Source organism: Scyliorhinus torazame, chromosome 1 (genome assembly GCF_047496885.1).
Source record: "Scyliorhinus torazame isolate Kashiwa2021f chromosome 1, sScyTor2.1, whole genome shotgun sequence".
In the NCBI taxonomy this organism is placed as follows: domain Eukaryota; kingdom Metazoa; phylum Chordata; class Chondrichthyes; order Carcharhiniformes; family Scyliorhinidae; genus Scyliorhinus; species Scyliorhinus torazame.
The window spans coordinates 116,352,807-116,373,554 of NC_092707.1; the positions used below are offsets into that span (position 1 = coordinate 116,352,807).

Sequence of the window (20,748 nt, forward strand, 5' to 3'; positions counted from 1 at the left end):
AGTCCAATGCCGGCATCTCCACATCATGGGTATTCAGTTAGTTTGGCCCAAAATTCCTTGCATGTTCTGCTGGTCTCCGCTGTAACCTCATTGGGAGGCTTTCCAATTTTAATATATAATAGGTAGTGATTGCAAACAAGCCATTAAAATTGTGCGTTGGATCACTGAACCCAGAAATTCAAGATTGAAATATCAGCAGCTGTTATATTGCATATTAACTCTGAACATTGATAATGGTGTTTTGAGAGAAGACAATATAGTCCATTTATAAAATAGTCATTAATAGTTTTCACTCGGGCAACTACAGGTACTGGATGCAAAAAATATCACTTATATACTTTTGCAAGTTATGCAAAAGGTATAGTAGAGATTTTATGCAATAGAAATATCTAACTGTTCAGTGACATGTGCAAAGATTAAGGCAAAATTTTTTAAAAACCAATTGGCTTAAGTTTAGGGGAAAAATGCTAAATAGATTGAACAGTGAAACCCACTCAGGATCATCTTTTGATGCAAGATATGATTGATTTGTAGCGATGAAACGGAGAGAAATAGGAAAACTCCTGCTCGAACATCCTTCCTTCACAAATACACTACAAATGTAAAGGTTTTCACTAAACACAAGATGAATCAGGTACAGGAGCCTGAGCATTAATCATTTGGACAATATAGGTTTAAAATAATTTCACAGATAACCAACTTTTGTGCTCAAATGGCTGATTTTTATTTCAGAAGTGGTGAAACAGTCCTTCATGCCAGTGTTCTAACTCAGAATATAATTTATAAGGAAACTGAATTACATATTCTGCGAATTTCATTAAAACTAATTTTTTGGGTGACCGTTGCAATTTGGTCCAGATTATGTATCTACAAAATGCAATTAAATTGTATGTTTGCGGTGCAAAGATCCAATTAATCAGAACAATTGAATAAATGAATTAAAGTGTAGTAAATGCTGTTAATGTTCTTTTGTATTCATTTATTTAACAAAATAAATCTTGTAATACAATTTGAAAACAATCTCTCCTTACTCCTTAAAATTCCATCTCAAATTCAAAATACTGTGGGTCAAAATGATGTATTCGCACGTAACCATCTTCACCTCCACTACTGTAACTGTAAAGAAGAACAATTATTAGATTTGATTCTTGCACATTCAAGTCTTCCCCAAAATTTGAATTAGCAAACAGGGAAAATAAACATTTAAGTACTAAGATTGGTGTAGATGTTCAACAACATTAACAACTTTGGAATTAAGTTTGGCTGCACTAATTCCTTCCTGCACTCTTCACTCACACCGTTCGTTATTCTTGCAATATTTTAATAAGAGTTTCCAGATTTCAATCTGTTCTGGCAAATTCATACCCTTACTGCACATCTATTAAATTAATTTCCACTATCTAAATCATGTTACTCAAGACATCTATAAAATGGCGAAGACAATTTCTGAAATGCCACCATGAGTATCTTCTAAGTAGTCAGCCATTTGGTCTCATTTTTATAATTTACGTAATGATAATTTGATTTCATTAAAATATAAACTGAAGTTATTACAGTAATATATCTACAATATCTTTAAATTTACCAGCAGTGATGGATAAACTCCCTTTAGTCTCCTACATACCCTCGGAACCAAGAAAACAAGAAGCCCCAGAAGACAAATTCTCTCTAAACATTTCTAAACTGTGATGTGGAGATGCCGGTGTTGGACTGGGGTGAGCACAGTACGAAGTCTTACAACACCAGGTTAAAGTCCAACAGGTTTGTTTCGATGTCACTAGCTTTTGGAGCGCTGCTCCTTCCTCAGGTGAATGAAGAGGTCTGTTCCAGAAACACATATATAGACAAATTCAAAGATGCCAAACAATGCTTGGAATGTGACCATTAGCAGGTGATTAAATCTTTACAGATCCAGAGATGGGGTAACCCCAGGTTAAAGAGGTGTGAATTGTACCAAGCCAAGACAGTTGGTAGGATTTCGCAGGCCAGATGGTGGGGGATGAATGTAATGCAACATGAATCCCAGGTCCCGGTTGAGGCCGCACTCACGTGTGCGGAACTTGGCTATAAGTTTCTGCTCGGGGATTCTGCGTTGTCTCGGGTCCTGAAGGCCGCCTTGGAGAACGCTTACCCGGAGATCAGAGGCTGAATGCCCTTGACTGCTGAAGTGTTCCCCGACTGGAAGGGAACATTCCTGCCTGGTGATTGTTGCACGATGTCCATTCATTCGTTGTCGCAGCGTCTGCATGGTCTCGCCAATGTACCACGCTTCGGGACATCCTTTCCTGCAGCGTATGAGGTAGACAACCTTGGCCGAGTCGCACGAGTATGTACCGCGTACCTGGTGGGTGGTGTTCTCACGTGTAATAGTGGTATCCATGTCGATGATCTGGCACGTCTTGCAGAGATTGCCATGACAGGGTTGTGTGGTGTCGTGGTCACTGTTCTGAAGACTGGGTAGTTTGCTGCAAACAATGGTTCGTTTGAGGTTGCGCGGTTGTTTGAAGGCAAGTAGTGGGGGTGTGGGGATGACCTTGGCAAGATGTTCATCGTCATCAATGACGTGTTGAAGGCTGTGAAGAAGATGACGTAGTTTCTCCGCTCCGGGGAAGTACTGGACGACGAAGGGTATTCTGTCGGTTGTGTCCCATGTTTGTCTTCTGAGGAGGTCGGTCCGGTTTTTCGCTGTGGCGCGTTGGAACTGTCGATCGATGAGTCGAGTGCCATATCCCGTTCGTACGAGGGCATCTTTCAACGTCTGTAGATGTCTGTTACGCTCCTCCTCGTCTGAGCAGATCCTGTGTATACGGAGCGCTTGTCCATAGGGGATGGCTTCTTTAATGTGTTTTGGGTGGAAGCTGGAGAAGTGGAGCATCATGAGGTTATCCGTAGGTTTGCGGTAAAGCGAAGTGCTGAGGTGACCGTCCTTGATGGAGAAGAGTGTGTCCAAGAATGCAACTGATTTTGGAGAGTAGTCCATAGTGAGTCTGATGGTTGGATGGAACTTATTAATGTCATCGTGTAGTCGTTTCAGTGATTCTTCGCTGTGGGTCCAAAGGAAAAAAATGTCATCGATGTATCTGGTGTATAACATCGGTTGAAGGTCCTGTGCGGTGAGTAGGTCCTGTTCAAACTTGTGCATGAAGATGTTGGCGTATTGGGGTGCGCATTTGGTCCCCATGGCTGTTCCGTGCGTCTGGATGAAGAACTTGTTGTCGAAGGTGAAGACGTTGTGATCCAGAATGAAGCGGATGAGTTGCAGAATTGCGTCTGGAGATTGGCAGTTGTCGGTGTTGAGTACTGAGGCTGTTGCAGCAATGCCGTCGTCATGGGGGATGCTGGTGTAGAGTGCCGAGACGTCCATTGTGACGAGGAATGTTTCTGGTTCAACTGGTCCATGGGTGCTGAGTTTCTGTAGGAAGTCCGTCGTGTCGCGACAGAAGCTGGGTGTACCTTGTACGATGGGTTTCAAGATGCCCTCGATGTAGCCAGAGAGGTTCTCACACAGGGTCCCATTGCCTGAAACGATAGGGCGGCCTGGTGTGTTGGCCTTATGTATTTTCGGGAGGCAGTAGAGATCTCCAATGCGGGGAGTACGTGGGATGAGAGCACGTAGGGTGTTCTGAAGATCTGGATCCAAGGTCTTGATCAGTCTGTTAAGTTGGCGGATGTGTTCCTTGGTCGGATCTGCGGGTAACTGTCTGTAGTGTTCTTGGTTGTTCAGTTGTCGGTATACTTCTTTGCAGTAGTCCGTTCTGTTCAGTACGACAGTGGCCCCCCCTTTGTCTGCTGGTTTGATGACGATGCTGTGGTTGGTCTTGAGAGCGCGGATGGCATTGCGTTGTGCTTGGGTGACGCTCGGGGCTGTCTTGTGAATGCGACTGATGAATCTGGCATTGACGCGACTCCTGACGGCTTGAGCATACATGTCGACTCTAAGGCAGCGGCCTTCCGGAGGGGTCCAATTCGACTCTTTCCTCTTCGGTTGCCGCACCGCAGATCTCTCGATCTGCTGTTCCGGTTCATTGGTAGTCTGCTTGGGTTCGCTGTTGGCCTCTTGGGCCTACGGATAACCTCATGATGCTCCACTTCTCCAGCTTCCACCCTAAACACATTAAAGAAGCCATCCCCTATGGACAAGCGCTCCGTATACACAGGATCTGCTCAGACGAGGAGGAGCGTAACAGACATCTACAGACGTTGAAAGATGCCCTCGTACGAACGGGATATGGCACTCGACTCATCGATCGACAGTTCCAACGCGCCACAGCGAAAAACCGGACCGACCTCCTCAGAAGACAAACATGGGACACAACCGACAGAATACCCTTCGTCGTCCAGTACTTCCCCGGAGCGGAGAAACTACGTCATCTTCTTCACAGCCTTCAACACGTCATTGAGGACGATGAACATCTTGCCAACGTCATCCCCACACCCCCATTACTTGCCTTCAAACAACCGCGCAACCTCAAACGAACCATTGTTTGCAGCAAACTACCCAGTCTTCAGAACAGTGACCACGACACCACACAACCCTGTCATGGCAATCTCTGCAAGACGTGCCAGATCATCGACATGGATACCACTATTACACGTGAGAACACCACCCACCAGGTACGCGGTACATACTCGTGCGACTCGGCCAACGTTGTCTACCTCATACGCTGCAGGAAAGGATGTCCCGAAGCGTGGTACATTGGCGAGACCATGCAGACGCTGCGACAACGAATGAACGGACATCGCGCAACAATCACCAGGCAGGAATGTTCCCTTCCAGTCGGGGAACACTTCAACAGTCAAGGGCATTCAGCCTCTGATCTCCGGGTAAGCGTTCTCCAAGGCGGCCTTCAGGACCCGCGACAACGCAGAATCGCCGAGCAGAAACTTATAGCCAAGTTCCGCACACGAGTGCGGCCTCAACCGGGACCTGGGATTCATGTCGCATTACATTCATCCCCCACCATCTGGCCTGCAGAATCCTACCAACTGTCCTGGCTTGGTACAATTCACACCTCTTTAATCTGGGGTTACCCCATCTCTGGATCTGTAAAGATTTAATCACCTGCTAATGCTCGCATTCCAAGCATTGTTTGGCATCTTTGAATTTGTCTATATATGTGTTTCTGGAACAGACCTCTTCATTCACCTGAGGAAGGAGCAGCGCTCCGAAAGCTAGTGACATCGAAACAAACCTGTTGGACTTTAACCTGGTGTTGTAAGACTTCGTACTATTTCTAAACTGTGTTTGGAATTGGTCTATTTGAAGAACAATGTCATTTGGGATCTAAAAAAAAAAAAATGAGAATCCTTCTTTTGCTAGTTTCAGTGCAACTCATAATAGCAAGTTTCTAATTATTGTACCAACCTTTTTCCATCGGGGTGGAAAGCTACGCTGTTGATTGGTCCAAAGTGACCCTTCACTCTACCAAACTCCTCTTCAAATGACAAATGGAAAAATCTAAAAAGGGAAAGGAATTGATTAAACAATCATACAGTTCCATAGCTATTAGTGGACAACAGCCCCCAACTACAGTGTGTTTTCTCTGAAGCCACGAGGGCAAAATAATCTGATTTACAGATTGTTTGGCAACTCCTGCCAATATTACCCCTGTAAGCATTCAACAACACATTCTTGTGTACATCACAGCCTTTGCTGATATCTTTTCTTTTCCCAATTCCTTTTTAGAAAAAATAACTAAATATGTTTGAATATTCCACCTAATCTCTGGTCAATATCAGATTCATTAATAATGAGAAAGTTTCTAATGACCACATAGAATTGTATTCATTGAAACTCAATCAGGGTCATCTGCAATCAGGAAACCAAGTTGAAAAGTTTATTTAAATGCACTGCAATCCGAAAGCTAATCACTATCAATAAATTCCCTCAACTAAGATTATTAATAACAATTTTAATTTAAAACATGTATAAGGAACTGTTTTGAAGACAAAGTAAATTCTCTGTCTCAGCTATCAAAAGTAAAATGTTCCTGGTTGAATTGCCGGTGTGTGCGGAGTTCTCAGATCGGGAATAGGCAATAGGGTTCGACTGAACTGTCCTCAAATTCAGGTTGTGGACATATGGTGCAACAACATCCAGGGATGGCAGGACAATTAACGTAACAGTTTTATAAAACAAAAATAATAAAAGATTTGCAATGGAACAATGTCTGGCATGAGACTGAAATAACTTTGACAGAGCTAGAGACAAAGCTGAATGCGGATAATTCACGTTCCACTGAAATGAATAAAATGAAATGAAAATCGCTTATTGTCACAAGTAGACTTCAAATGAAGTTACTGTGAAAAGCCCCTAGTCGCCACATTCCGGCGCCTGTTCGGGGAGGCTGTTACGGGAATTGAACCATGCTGCTGGCCTGTGTTGGTCTGCTTTCAAAGCCAGCGATTTAGCCCTGTGCTAAACAGCCCCCCTGTGAAATCACACAAGAGTTAAGTAGACATTTCCCATTTCAAATACTTGAGTTGCATTAGCTAATTGCATTCTTCTTAAAGTAAACTTTTCAAAGACACAAGTCTGCACTTTGGAGAGTCTCCCGATGCTGCACAATATTATTCCGAACTAATGGAGAATAGGGAACAAAGTTTCCTGATGAGCAGGATATCAGTAATGACAGTTCGGACACACTCTTAAAAGAAGTCGAATTCAGCATATTTGCATAGTTCATAAATACATAGCATAATTCATGAATACACAAGTATTCATGTTGGGCTAAACTCACAAAACAAGCAGATAACATATCGAAATGAAGGTCAGTGAATTAATTCCACACCTGTGTTCGCTACTTACCGGGCCTCAAACTTGCCAATTCTGGTAGAGGTCGTTGTAACATCCATTGCTTCCTGACCACCACCAAGGACAACCTATCAAATCAAAATCTAGTGTTGAGACATTTAACCAAAGTAGAACAAAATAATACTATATTAACAACAGTAATACTTCATTCACTCGTCAGGCTTACAGAGATGTTCTAGGATGCAATACAATAAATGGGCTTTGGCAATTAACTGAAAGGGGATGATGCCCAGACATTGAAACATGTAATACACTGTATAAATGATAATGAACAGAATGCAGCCTAATTGAGAATTACAATAATCAGATGCGTACTACAGTTGTAAAGGTTTGGTACTTTTATATCAGCTTTTAAATTATGCATTGCATCAGATAAAAATCTTCGACATGACAAAACACCCTCAAGCCATAAAATGCAAACCAAACCGCACACCAGGTTTTAGCAAAAATAACCAATCACCCTTTAATGTTCACTTCATTCATTGCAATGTGGTGGGGGTGGGGGGGGGGGGGGGGGGGGGAAAGAGTCTCTTCACTATCTAGTTCAGCATTGGATATGGTCAATTAAACAGGAAAGTGTGTCATTTTTCATGAACACTGCTACTGTACGGATCTGCCCTGAAGATCCTGTTACATGACTTAACGCAGAAATGACTCGTGCTCATGATTTAATTTCACATGAACAGTGCGTTGGGTCACAAAATTACACTGACACTTTAACCTTGACTGACTAACATTTGATGACAGCAGCGTTAATAACCAAAATTGTTGCCTCATAAACCCACTTAGTTCCAAGCCATTATCGTGATGGTTTCAGAATTGGTCCTTAATCTGACACAATTTTTGTTGGCAGCCCTGATCACATCAGCAGACAAGTAGTTAATCTAAATCAGCAGCATTCAAGTTTTTTGTCTTTGTGGCTGATGAGCTGCAAACAAATTGAAATTAATATTTTGATTAATTTACACACAACCCAAGCCGCACATACTAGAAGATCATGGTGGTTAGATTTAGGATTTATACACAACATTCAAACTGGAGAAACTCGTGAATAAGGTTAAATTAAATTAAATCGAAACTGCTTTGCACTGCAGGCTAGATTCCCGTCTCCCAGGGCACATGACCCCCAAGAGGGTATATACTATAGTAACCCTTGGTCCAGATAAAGGTTGTGTAATAATTGGAAATTATGAGGCAAAACAATATGGCACATAAAGGTGCTATTTAATTTCAGTGACTATACTGCTTTTAAAAAGTGTTGCAGTGAAACATTATTTCTCCCACTTGAGAAAGAGTAACATTTTCCAGTTATGGGGAAATCTGTGGAAATACCTCACCCTTTGGTTCGCCCAGTTACAGGAGAATCACATATAGCTCACACTGGAAGCATGGATCTGGATTCATCTCAGGTCCAGAAACCAATCAAGGAGATCCAGCACGGTTTAAAACAATTCATCAAGCCAGAATTTAACTACTGTTAGATACTTTAGGTTAAAACGTTCACTTTTAAACGACAGGCAATATTAAACATTCGCTAATATCCCAGAGGCTGTAATTTTGTACATTTAGACAAAGCAATAATATTACCTACTCTAACCTGGACATCATTTTGATGTAAAAACAAAAATATGAAATGAGAAATATTAATTCAGTTCCTCTGCTTCTGTCACAGACCCGAGTCTACCTGTCCAGCTCTATACGGCAGTTGTGATTATTTTAATTTCTAGTAGTTTTCTGAATCGAATACTTATTGGTTATGTTCCAAACATCTTTCCAATGTGAGATATCCCAAGTAGCAGAGCCTACAATTGGTCTATAGGAAACAGATGAAGGATTTTCACACAGCACTCCAACCTCAGACAAAGCAGCTATAGTTTGTATTATCTTGCACCCCTTATAGAGAACAAACTAAAGGAAATTTGTAGATACCAGTTTAAATTATAAACCCCCAGTGGTGGAAGACACTGTTTCTTTAGTGGATTAAAAATGAAAGCTGTTGCCCCAATCTCAGTGCAGACCTCAGCAAGTAGAAATACAGAGAACATTAGTACCAACACATGAATAACTTTCATCTCTGAGCCACTGAGGCAGAAACAGCTTAATTGAAAATGACCTTTTTCCATTAAGCTGAATGTCTACAAAGGGTGATGCACGAGACAGTTACTGCATCCATAGAGGTAATGAGAGCAGTATCAGCTTTCGTCTATCCACACCATCAGTGGGAAAAGACTGCAACTTGTGAAAAATAGAGCTGGAAGGTAAAAGTGAAAGGTAGTCTTCTACATTGCAATGCAGTAAATGAAGTGTAACAGAGATTTAAGTGGAATACTAATCCTTTCTGAGACAGCCTACTCTAAACACAGTAGCGCTGTTCCCAACTGAATACTAGAGAGATAAATGGAAGTCACAGAATGAGGTTTATTTACAACCATGTACTACTAATTTATCAACCATCAAATCTGATTGTATGCTTCAACTACTTAAGAAATTCCTTAAAATTAATTTGCATTTTGTGTCTTTGACTTCATCATAAAATTACTTGTCCACCCCCAAGAATTTTCATTAAATACTTTAAATTATGAATAGCATTTAAAAACAAACTTTTAACTCAGATGTCACTTTCTAAATGAATAAAACATTTACACTTCACAATGCATATCCATCACACCTTAACTTCATTATGCACTGGAACAAACTTGTGAAACAATTTGAAAATTTTATGGCCCACTTTTAGCCACTCTGCTCTTGAGGTTTAACTGAAACATTGTTCCTCAAGTATTATCATTGTTTGTCACAGTGCTTCTACAAGACATGCATTCGTCAGTACTAATTAAAGCAGGAACTACAATGAGCTAGAAGCATGGAAGTTGAAGGTAATGGGAAGCTTTATTTTAATACAAACTGTATTTGTTGATTACAATGAACATTGTGGTAGAAAGTAATACCTCACCTACTCATTATAAACCACAATTAACCCTCTTGAAAATTAACAAAAAGCAGCCTGAAACTTACAAAATGGCAACACCAAAGGAATTAATATTGCTATTTTATGTGACACTTCGTAATATAATTAAATCATGTTAAATGGATATTGATCAAATCAACGTTTACTGTATGCAACAGGATCAGTTATGTAACTATTTACATAAATTTGTATGAACTATAGAAACAACTTGTTTTTATATAAAATGCTGTATCTAGCATATGTCTTATTGCACTTTCCTCATACGTAGGGGTAGTCCTTTCAGTCCCTTGTGTCTGCTCTGCCATTCAATAAGATCATGGCTTATCTGATTATAAACTTAATTCCACTTCCCTGTCTGCCCCCCATACCTTTTGATTCCCTGGCAGAAGGAAGATAGAACACTTCTGGTCTGGTTAGAAACTCCCAAGCACCCTCTATTGATTAGATTACACACAAATTAGTGAACAGTCAGATGGTATCCTGACATTGGTCAGTTATCAACTTCTCTGACCATTCATTTTGGAGTTTACAGAATGCACTGAAATAAAGTGCTTAAAAAGAGATGGCTAGGGAAATTGCAAATGTACTAGTGATAATTTACCAAAATTCACTACTCTGGGGTGGTCCCGGCGGATTGGAAATTAGCAAACGTGACACCACTGTTTAAAAAAGGAGGTAGGCAGAAAGCGGGTAATTATAGGCCAGTGAGCTTAACTTCGGTAGTAGGGAAGATGCTGGAATCTATCATCAAGGAAGAAATAGCGAGGCATCTGGATGGAAATTGTCCCATTGGGCAGACGCAGCATGGGTTCATAAAGGGCAGGACGTGCCTAACTAATTTAGTGGAATTTTTTGAGGTCATTACTAGTGCGGTAGATAACAGGGAGCCAATAGATGTGGTATATCTGGATTTCCAGAAAGCCTTTGACAAGGTGCCACACAAAAGGTTGTTGCATAAGATAAAGATGCATGGCATTAAGGGGAAAGTAGTAGCATGGATAGAGGATTGGTTAACTAATAGAAAGAGTGGGGATTAATGGGTGTTTCTCTGGTTGGCAATCAGTAGCTAGTGGTGTCCCTCAGGGATCAATGTTGGGCCCACAGTTGTTCACAATTTACATAGATGATTTGGAGTTGGGGACCAAGGGCAATGTGTCCAAGTTTGAAGATGACACTAAGGTGAGTGGTAAAGCAAAAAGTGCAGAGGATACTGGAAGTCTGCAAAGGGATTTGGATAGGCTAAGTGAATGGGCTAGGGTCTGGCAGATGGAATACAATGTTGACAAATGTGAGGTTATCCATTTTGGTAGGAATAACAGCAAAAGGGATTATTATATAAATGATAAAATATTAAAACATGCTGCTGTGCAGAGACCTGGGTGTGCTAGTGCATGAGTCCCAAAAAGTTGGTTTACAGGTGCAACAGGTGATTAAGAAGGCAAATGGAATTTTGTCCTTCATTGCTAGAGGGATGGAGTTTAAGGCTAGGGAGGTTATGCTGCAATTGTATAAGGTGTTAGTGAGGCCACACCTGGAGTAGTGTGTTCAGTTTTGGTCTCCTTACTTGAGAAAGGACGTACTGGCACTGGAGGGTGTGCAGAGGAGATTAACTAGGTTAATCCCAGAGCTGAATGGGTTGGATTACGAGGAGAGGTTGAGTAGACTGGGACTGTACTCGTTGGAATTTAGAAAGATGAGGGGGGATCTTATAGAAACATATAAAATTATGAAGGGAATAGATAGGATAGATGCGGGCAGGTTGTTTCCACTGGCGGGTGAAAGCAGAACTAGGGGGCATAGCCTCAAAATAAGGGGAAGTAGATTTAGGACTGAGTTTAGGAGGAACTTCTTCACCCAAAGGGTTGTGAATCTATGGAATTCCTTGCCCAGTGAAGCAGTAGAGGCTCCGTCATTAAATGGTTTTAAGATAAAGATAGATAGTTTTTTGAAGAATAAAGGGATTAAGGGTTATGATGTTCGGGCCGGAAAGTGGAGCTGAGTCCACAAAAGATCAGCCATGATCTCATTGAATGGTGGAGCAGGCTCGAGGGGCCAGATGGCCTACTCCTGCTCCTAGTTCTTATGTTCTTATGTAAATCAAGGAGGGTGTTTCAGGAATTTCATGGAAAATAAAGGTAGTTTTACAGGATTTATATTTTTATAACATTAGAAAGGTATACTTTTAAATGGGTTTAATATTTCTGTGCCTGGAAGGGTAAACCTAGTTAGATTCATGCTGGATAAACATGTTTGTCTGAGTGGGGACTGGTTAAATTCCAACTGTGTTTCTATTGTGCTTAGAGGGGGCTATGGCATGAAAAATAAATAAAAGGCATAAGCACATGGGGGTTGCTTAGCAACTGGAGCTTTGCAAGGTAGATAAACTTTTAAGTTTTAGTTAGCTAAATTGAATCCAGTTGGAGATGGATATTGAGAGAAGGCAGCTCTCACAGCTCTGCTCGAAGCAGTTGGTTTAAAAGGCTAGAGAGGGAACATCTCTCAGCTTTGCTAGAAGAAAGGAGTAATGATTAAGAAAACAAGTGCAGATATCTGAACAGCAGCTAGTTAAGGAAACTAGAGAAATGACGTGTCCAATAAGTCTGGAGTTAAGTGGATAGAGACCAAGGTATTCTTCAGAAGAGTTCAAGGAAGAGTAAACAAAGTGTTCGGAGTTAGAGACAATTTCAGTATCCAGATTTAAAGCGGGACAACAGCCTTCAAAAATGGCTGATGTCATTTTAATACAGTCTGGAGATCAAGAGTTAAAGCAATTGCGAGCAGTTTGCATAGCAGTCAGGACAAAGAAATCCTAAAAGGGGTTGGTGTGAAATCCTGGACTGGATTCAGTGTTAAAAGTGGAGCAGAAGCTTGTTTTAAAATTTTCATTTGGAAAACCTAGCCTGGATTTTAGAATGCAAACTACCAAAGGAAGCCCCCACGAGGCAATCATCTGGTGGGGGGTGAGGGGGGGTTCTGAGGAGACATCCAGAAACATTCACTTGGGGTTCAGAGTGGAGAGCATATTTGCCCACAGTCATCTGGTAGGCTTAAAAGGGACTTTGGTTTAATGAGGCCATTGTAGATTAAGATGTACTTTGTACTCCATGTTAATCCTAAAAAAACTGTGTATAATTGTTAGGGGGGGAAAGAAAGAGTAAAGGGGCAGCACGGTAGCATTGTGGATAGCACAATTGCTTCACAGCTCCAGGGTCCCAGGTTCGATTCCGGCTTGGGTCACTGTCTGTGCGGAGTCTGCACATCCTCCCCGTGTGTGCGTGGGTTTCCTCCAGGTGCTCCGGTTTCCTCCCACAGTCCAAAGATGTGCAGGTTAGGTGGATTGGCCATGATAAATTGCCCTTAGTGTCCGAATATGCCCTTAGTGTTGGGTGGGGTTACTGGGTTATGGGGATAGGGTGGAGGTGTTGACCTTGGGTAGGGTGCTCTTTCCAAGAGCCGGTGCAGACTCGATGGGCCGAATGGCCTCCTTCTGCACTGTAAATTCTATGATAAAGGCATATTATTCCAATTTTTTTATGTTCAATCATTTTTATTGTTAAAACTAATTAGCGGTCCTGTGACTGTTCCTCCACATTTTTTAAAAAGTAAAAGTTATGGTCTTTTGAGCCAGGGTTCCATTTTGGGACCTTCCTGTCCAGTTGTAACATTAACTGGATCGCAACACACTAATGATAGAAAAGCAAGGTGGGAGGAACACCAAAGCGGTAACTTCCACCAACTAAGCTGGGTATTATAGTTTAGGAAGAAAGCATTTCTAGCAATAAAATGCAGATCACATGAGTGAGCTTGGAGCTTTACTTTGTTTATTCAGAAGCATTCACGCACATAGGGTGTAGCGGTATTGCCACTGGACTAGTAATCACTGGACTAGTAATCCAGAGATCCAGAGTAATGCTCTGGGGAATCCGGGTTTGCATTCCACCGTGGCAGGTGGCGAAATTTGAATTCAATAAAAATCTGGAATTGGAATGTTGACCACAGTACCATTCACTAACGTCCTTACCTGGCCCACAACAATGTGGTTGACTCTTAACTGCCTTCAGAAATGTCCTAGCAAGGTTAAAGAGAAATTTGGGATGAGCAATAAATTCCCATGTCCCATCAGTAAAAAAAAATATGTTAATCAAGCAACTTACATGTTCCACAATAGGTGAAATAGCAGCGGAATTCACAGGTCGTTCAGTCCTGAATGTTTTCAAGTGTTCCAAAGTTGCAGAATCAAACAGCTTTAATAGAAAAAGAAAACTGAAAAAACTGGTGACACAAGGCGATATATATGTTGTTATTTTTTTTACTTTTGAGTATCTGATTCTATAGTCTTCACAGCTTCAGGCATTCTTAAGCAATAAACTTCCTACATATTATAATTAAAATCTTTCTAAAGATTTTTCTTTTGGTTGGAGGCAACAGGGGGTGGCCAGAGGGAGGGATTGGTGCCAATGTGGAGTATCTGGGTTGGCTTAAATGGCCCTGAAGAAAAATTACATAAATATGAGAAAGATCATCCCTTCAAAAATGTGCCGACAAAATGCGACAAGATAAACGGTATTTTGAATTGCAAAAATTGGAATTCAAACCATACTCCATTAATGCCCATTTCAAACATTGGTGACACCGACAACGTATAAACTGAGCATCAATGTTTAGTCAGGTTGTGCCAGAACTACGTGGTTCCGACCTTGTTCCAGCTCTGATCCAGGATTGGAAGCAAGAGCTGACTGCTGGGGATTGGAGAGCTGCTGCCCCTGACCGCACTGCTGCATCTGACTAAGATACCAAGGAGCCTTGGCAAAACCAGGCTGATCAAAGCTTATCCTTGCCAAAAAACAAAATTCCCCACTGTTAATAAACAGACTTTGTACATAATGTATTATATCCCCACAAGCTCAGATTGGAACAAGATGCAGAATCTGGTCCATCCACAGCTAAGTTTATAATCACACTATTAAAATTATAAGTGATGCTATATGAATCAATAACTCAAAGAAAAAAAATGCATACCTTAGCAGTATTATCTTTTGAAGCAGTGATAAACATGGTCAGGTCTAAGGATGTTTGGATGTCGTTTATTTGCTTGGTGTGTTCTTTTACTTTTGTCATTATTTCTCCAGACTGTCATTAAAGCAAAATGAGAGAAATGTCAATAATTACATAAATATGTTCTGAAGGAGTCACTTTGGTCTCAAAACATTAACTCTGTTTCTTCACAGATGCTGTCTGATCTGGGTTTTTCCAGCACTTTTGTTTTTATTTCAGAGCTTTTATGCAAATAATTCAGCATTGTTTAATCATCTTAAAGATATCCGCAGAATTCCTACTGTGCAGAAGGAGGCCATTCACTCCATCAAGTCTGCACCAACTCTCTGAAAGAGCACCCTACTTAGGCCTACTCCCCCACCCTATTCCCATAACCCCATCTAACCTGCACATCCTTGGACACAAAGGGGCAATTTAGTATGACCAATCCACCTAACCTGCACATCCTTGGACACAAAGGGGCAATTTAGTATGACCAATCCACCTAACTTGCACATCCTTGGTGCACAGTCAAGACTCCGAAATAACAAAGGAGAGTCCTCTCAATGTCTCAAATTCATTGACTGATGTAGAACAGAGACATACATCCCAGGAACACTCCTTTCATAGAAATACATTTTCCTCCAGACATTTTTGAATATCAAGCATTATCTAAAATGGTTAGTGCTGTTGTGAATGTAACCTGCAACACTTTAAAAGGACTTTAAATGTTCTTCAAAATTCACCATTCTCAAGAGCTGTGATTTTTCAAATAGATATTTATAAATCAAAACCGCTTATTGGAGAAACACTTTGAATCTCGTCAAAAGAATTACAAGCAACAGTATTCCTTGCCAAAAGTAGTATTAAAAACAGACATGGTGACAAGTTTGTAAAGAATTGTTTGAAAGGGGATGGAGGAACAGCTCAATTGTCACAATTTAAAATCATTTAAGAATTAAAGAACTAGACAATAGATTCTCTGGTTATCAGTGACATTTCAGATCAATACAGCAACAGAAATACCTTCAATTTCTGGCACATGACCAAAGTTTGAAAATTTTCCACAGAAATCAGATAGACCATCAATCAATTTACTGTTAATTTAAGTTTCTACATTACTAAAATTATCTTGATTGTATTTTCTCCTAGATGCCTGGGCTGGAGCGTGTCCGCTAGGAAGAGAGGTTGGTCAGGCAGTGAAGGCATTGATCAAAGTGTACAAAATGATGGACGTAGATGGGAAGGAACTTCCCCTTTGTAGACGGGGCAATAACCAGGGACAAGGTAATGGGCAGGAGCTTTAGAAGGGATTTGAGGGAAAACCGTTTTCACCCAGAGGGCGGTCGGAATCTGAAACTCACTGCTTGAGGCAGGAACCCTCAACATTAAAGAAGCGTTTAGATGAGCACTTGTAACTCCACAGCACACAAGGCTACGGACCAAGTGCTGGAAAATGGGATTAGTTTAGGTGCTTGATGGCCGGCACAGACAGGATGGCCAAAGGGCCTCTTTTTGTGCTGTAAAACTCCATGACTAGTGGATTAACAGCAATAACCAGCAACATAACCTAACTTCATCCATTTTTCAGCATTACTATGGTTGAGAAAAATTGGAGGCATATTTTCCTGGACAATTCCTTGTACATCGCTGATTTACAAGATAAATAATTCAATTATTACAAGGGAGCTGATAATACGTGGTCCATTCACCCTATGTAACTGCAAATCAAATAGGTTGTTGGGAATGGTGTTAACAAGGTGACTCCTAATTTAAACATAGACTATTGCATTTCTAATGGAAAAGTAAAATCAACTTAATTGTATAATCTAAAAGCTGTTTCTAACTTCAACCAAGCACCAAAATGTTAAATTCTTTGAAAAATGCATGTATAGTTTATTATAGATAATACACTTCTGTGCAACTCTATACAACATACTAATTACAACAGCTAGGAACAGCCCAATTGATAATCAGGTAGATGTTGCAATGTTACTCCAAGGCATCTGGACATCAATCTAGCACAAACGTGGACATCGTTACCCCAAAAGTGAAGTAGAGGCTTTATTTATTATTTTTCCCTCTATGAGAGATATACCTCATTGAACCCGACTGCTAATTATTTTCTCTATGTTCAGTTCATTTCCTACCTTCTGTTCTGAACAATGCAACGATTCTGAACAATGCAACGATTCATTTTCCAATTGCGCTCTTTCCCTCCTATTAATGCTACAAGTTGAGAAATTCTCTTTAACAAATTTACTAATACTTCTTGATGAAAATGAATATGACCTATAATTATTTTACAACCATTTGGGCAAACTTCCCTTCTCGCTCACATCAATACAGATGAGTTATACGTCACCGTTTAAACAGTATGACTTGCCACCCCAGCCACAGACAGCCCGATTTTAAAAGTTCTATATAGGGCCAGTAACAATATATTATGAGACTTTGGAAATAGCTAATCACTTTCACAATCGTGGTGCTTTTCCTCGAGAGACAGAGAACAAAACTGTCCTCTGAGGTGATGATCCCTGCCCCAAGAAGCATGCACAGTATTTATATTCCAATGCTGTCAATAGATTCCAGGCAATCATTCTGTACCTTCTTCTTACCTTAGCACTATACTGTACCAATTCACCATTCTCATGTCCTGCAATGACAAATTCTCCAAGAGGACCCCAAACAGCACTTGTTATCTTTGACTCACTGGCCGGAACCTTCATATACGGTTCATTGTTACCTAAGGATTAATGGGAAAATAAAAAAATGTAATTAGGCCCTTTAACACAGACAAATCTCCTTTAGAGGAGAATAGCAATAGGCACTGAGCCTTCTCCTTCAGTGGAGAATAGCAATAGGCACTGAGCCTTTCAAGGAGAGCTGATAAAGATAACTAAAATATGAAAATAGCTCATGATTTGAGAAGTTTCAAGTGTGAGGAAGAAGGGAGCATTCCAAAAAGCAGAGTTCATGTGGTTGCAAACTCTCCAATTGAAGGTGAAATGGGGAGAGTTGGTTGGATGTCTAGGAGGCTATAGTTAAGGGGGGGGATGCAAGGGTGAAGAAGATTGCAGAGGTAGGATGGGTTAATGTTAAGAGCGACATATTACTGAAATTACAATAATAGAATGGGGAGATGCAGTACTGGGAAAAAATTGTCCAACCAGTGGTACATGAATCAAGTGTAGGTGGCATCAGTTTACAGGCATTTGTGCACAATATTAAGTTCAGAATACTTTCGAGTAATTTGAGCTGAACAGTATAAATGTTTGTTCATTTGCAACTTTAAACTAAGCAAAAAATGGACAATAACATGATGAAAACAAGCATAGAAACCCTGTTTCCGTTGTTCAAAGATGTCACATTAGTGCATTGTTTAAATATAGTGAATATAAAACACATGGCAGCCAAAGTCAGAGCCACCAGAAGAAAAATGGGAAATATGTACCAAAAAAGGAAACGTTTATGAAGACCACACTGCCATAACCTCCAGGGCAATGGTGGATTCAAGATCACATCTACAGGTCTTGGGAGGTTCAACAGAAACACAGAACTTTATTTAGAAGATGTTAACACCACAGGTAGTGATATTACTGTCCGTTTGCCCATGCAAATGGCTGAAGCCATCAGTCTTGTGCTCCTTTTCAACTATAAGGCTGCTTGTGAGGAAACACTGAAAACAATATCAATACACAATATTTCCTCTCCCATTAAATCAAACATTCCTGACACAATAAACTGTACATTAACAATTAGCAACAGGAATGGTCAATCAATAAGTCAGACATTCAGAGGTTGTTGGCTGTCGGTAAACCTCAGGCACCTGCTTTTTATTACTTGCTGCAACCTCTGGTGTCGTTGGCTTGGTGTGTCATCAGTGGTTATTTTAACCAGAGTCGACATAGTGGTCGGAGGTTGACCCAGTGTTTGATTCGTAATTGGTGCTGTTGCCCCTCAATCGGTTCGGTTAGCGTCAGTTCTTGGGAAGGTCTAGGTCGTCTCCTGGCACAGCTGGATTTGGATTCGGTCGCTTCTGCCTCTGGTGGATTGGTTCTTTTCATCAAACGTTGATCCACATTCCTTCTCCATATTACATCATCTCGGGTTTGTATGGTGTAGGAGAGGTCCTGTCTGTGCCAAGATGGTATCATTTCTCGCCAGAATTCTTGACCCTGGCAAGAAACCCAACATTTTGCCTTCTCCCGCTGTGACCTGATCCTGCTGCTTTTCTCAACAATTTATTTTGTCTCGGGTGGTTTTAGTAAATCAAACGCTGTGCGTAGTTGCCATTTAAACATCATCACTGCCAGAGAAACTTGGGTAGTTGAGAGCGCAGTATTCCTGTATGTGAGCAGGAATTGACTCAAATGTTTAGATAATGAACCATAGATGTCATAGATGTTTACAGCATGGAAACAGGCCCTTAGGCCCAGCTTCTCCATGCCGTCCAGTTTCTATCATTAAGCTAGTCCCACTTGCCTGCATTTGGCCCATATCCCTCGATGCCCACGTAACTGTCTAACTGCTTTTTAAAGGAAAGAATTGTACCTGCCTCTACCACTGCCTCTGGCAGCCCGTTCCAGATGCTCACCACCCTCTGTATGAAACAATTTCCCCTCTGGTCTCTTTTGTATCGCTCCCCTCTCACCTTAAACCTATGCCCTCTAGTTCTAGACACCTCTACCATTGGGAAAAGATGTTGACTATCTACCTTATCTATGCTCCTCATTATTTTATATAGACCTCTATAAAATCACCCCTAAGCCTCCTACACTCCAGGGAAAAAATCCCAGCCTATCCAGCCACTCCTTAAACTCAGACCATCAAGTCCTGGTAGCATCCTCATAACTTCTGCACTCTTTCTAGTTTAACAATATCCTTCCTATAATAGGGCGACCAGAATGAACATGTGAGGTCTTACCAATGTCTTGGTCAACTTCAAGACATCCCAACTCCTGTATTCAATATTTTGACCAATAAAACCTAGCATGCTGAATGCCTTCTTCACGACCTTGTTCACCTGTGACTCCATCTTCAAGGAGCTATGACCCTGTACCCCTAGACCGCTTTGTTCTGTAACTCTCGCCAACTTCCTACCATTTACTAAGTAGGTCCTGCCCTGATTTGATCTACCAAAATGCATCACCTCACATTTACCCAAATTAAACTCCATCTGCCATTTTTCCGCCCACTGGGTCAAGATCCTGTTGCAATCTTGTATTACCTTCTTCACTATCCACCAATCTTGGTATCATCTGCAAACTTACTAACCATGCATCCTACATTCTCATCTAAATTAATAAATATCACAAATAACAGTGGACCCAGCACGGATCCCCGAGGCACACCGCTGGTCACAGGCCTCCAGTTTGAAAAACCACCCTCCACAACCACCCTTTGGCTTTGGTCGCCATGCGGTACCTTGTCAAAGGCCTTGCTAAAGTCCACGTAGACAACATCGACTGCACTGCCCTCATTTACCTTGATTACCCCTTCAAAAAACTCAATCAAATTTGTGAAAAATGACTTTCCCCTTACAAAGCCATGCTGACTTTGCCTAATTAGCCCTGCCTGTCTAAATGCCTGTAGATCGTGTCCCTCAGAATACCTTCTAACAATTTACCCACTACAGAAGGCTCACCAGTCTGTAGTTCCCAGGTTTATCCCTACAGCCCTTCTTAAACAAGGGCACAACACTTGCTACCCTCCAATCTTCAAGCACCTCTCCTGTGACTGTCGATGATTCACATATCTCAGCTTGGAGGCCGGCAATTTCCTCCCGAGCCCCCCACAACGTCCTGGGATAATTTTATCAGGTTCCGGGGATTTATCTATTCTGATGCACTTTAATACCTCCAGCACGTCTTTCTTTGTAAATGTACATTCCTCAAGACATCACTTTTTATTTCCCCAAGTTCCCTAACTTTCT

General features: G+C 41.2%; 1 protein-coding gene across 1 annotated transcript in view; it reads right to left on the reverse strand.

Moving 5' to 3' along the window:
- Window positions 1-700: 700 nt before the first annotated feature.
- The window catches only part of eif3i (eukaryotic translation initiation factor 3, subunit I), a 43,598-nt gene continuing 23,550 nt past the window's right edge, over window positions 701-20,748 (reverse strand). The window contains exons 6-11 of the mRNA XM_072500306.1: window positions 17,432-17,559; window positions 14,799-14,909; window positions 13,934-14,023; window positions 6,809-6,882; window positions 5,366-5,458; window positions 701-1,116 (exon numbers count right to left, since the gene is read on the reverse strand). Of these exons, the coding sequence (XP_072356407.1) occupies window positions 1,035-1,116; window positions 5,366-5,458; window positions 6,809-6,882; window positions 13,934-14,023; window positions 14,799-14,909; window positions 17,432-17,559 (578 nt within the window). The 3' untranslated portion in view covers window positions 701-1,034. The remainder of the gene's footprint in view (window positions 1,117-5,365; window positions 5,459-6,808; window positions 6,883-13,933; window positions 14,024-14,798; window positions 14,910-17,431; window positions 17,560-20,748) is intronic.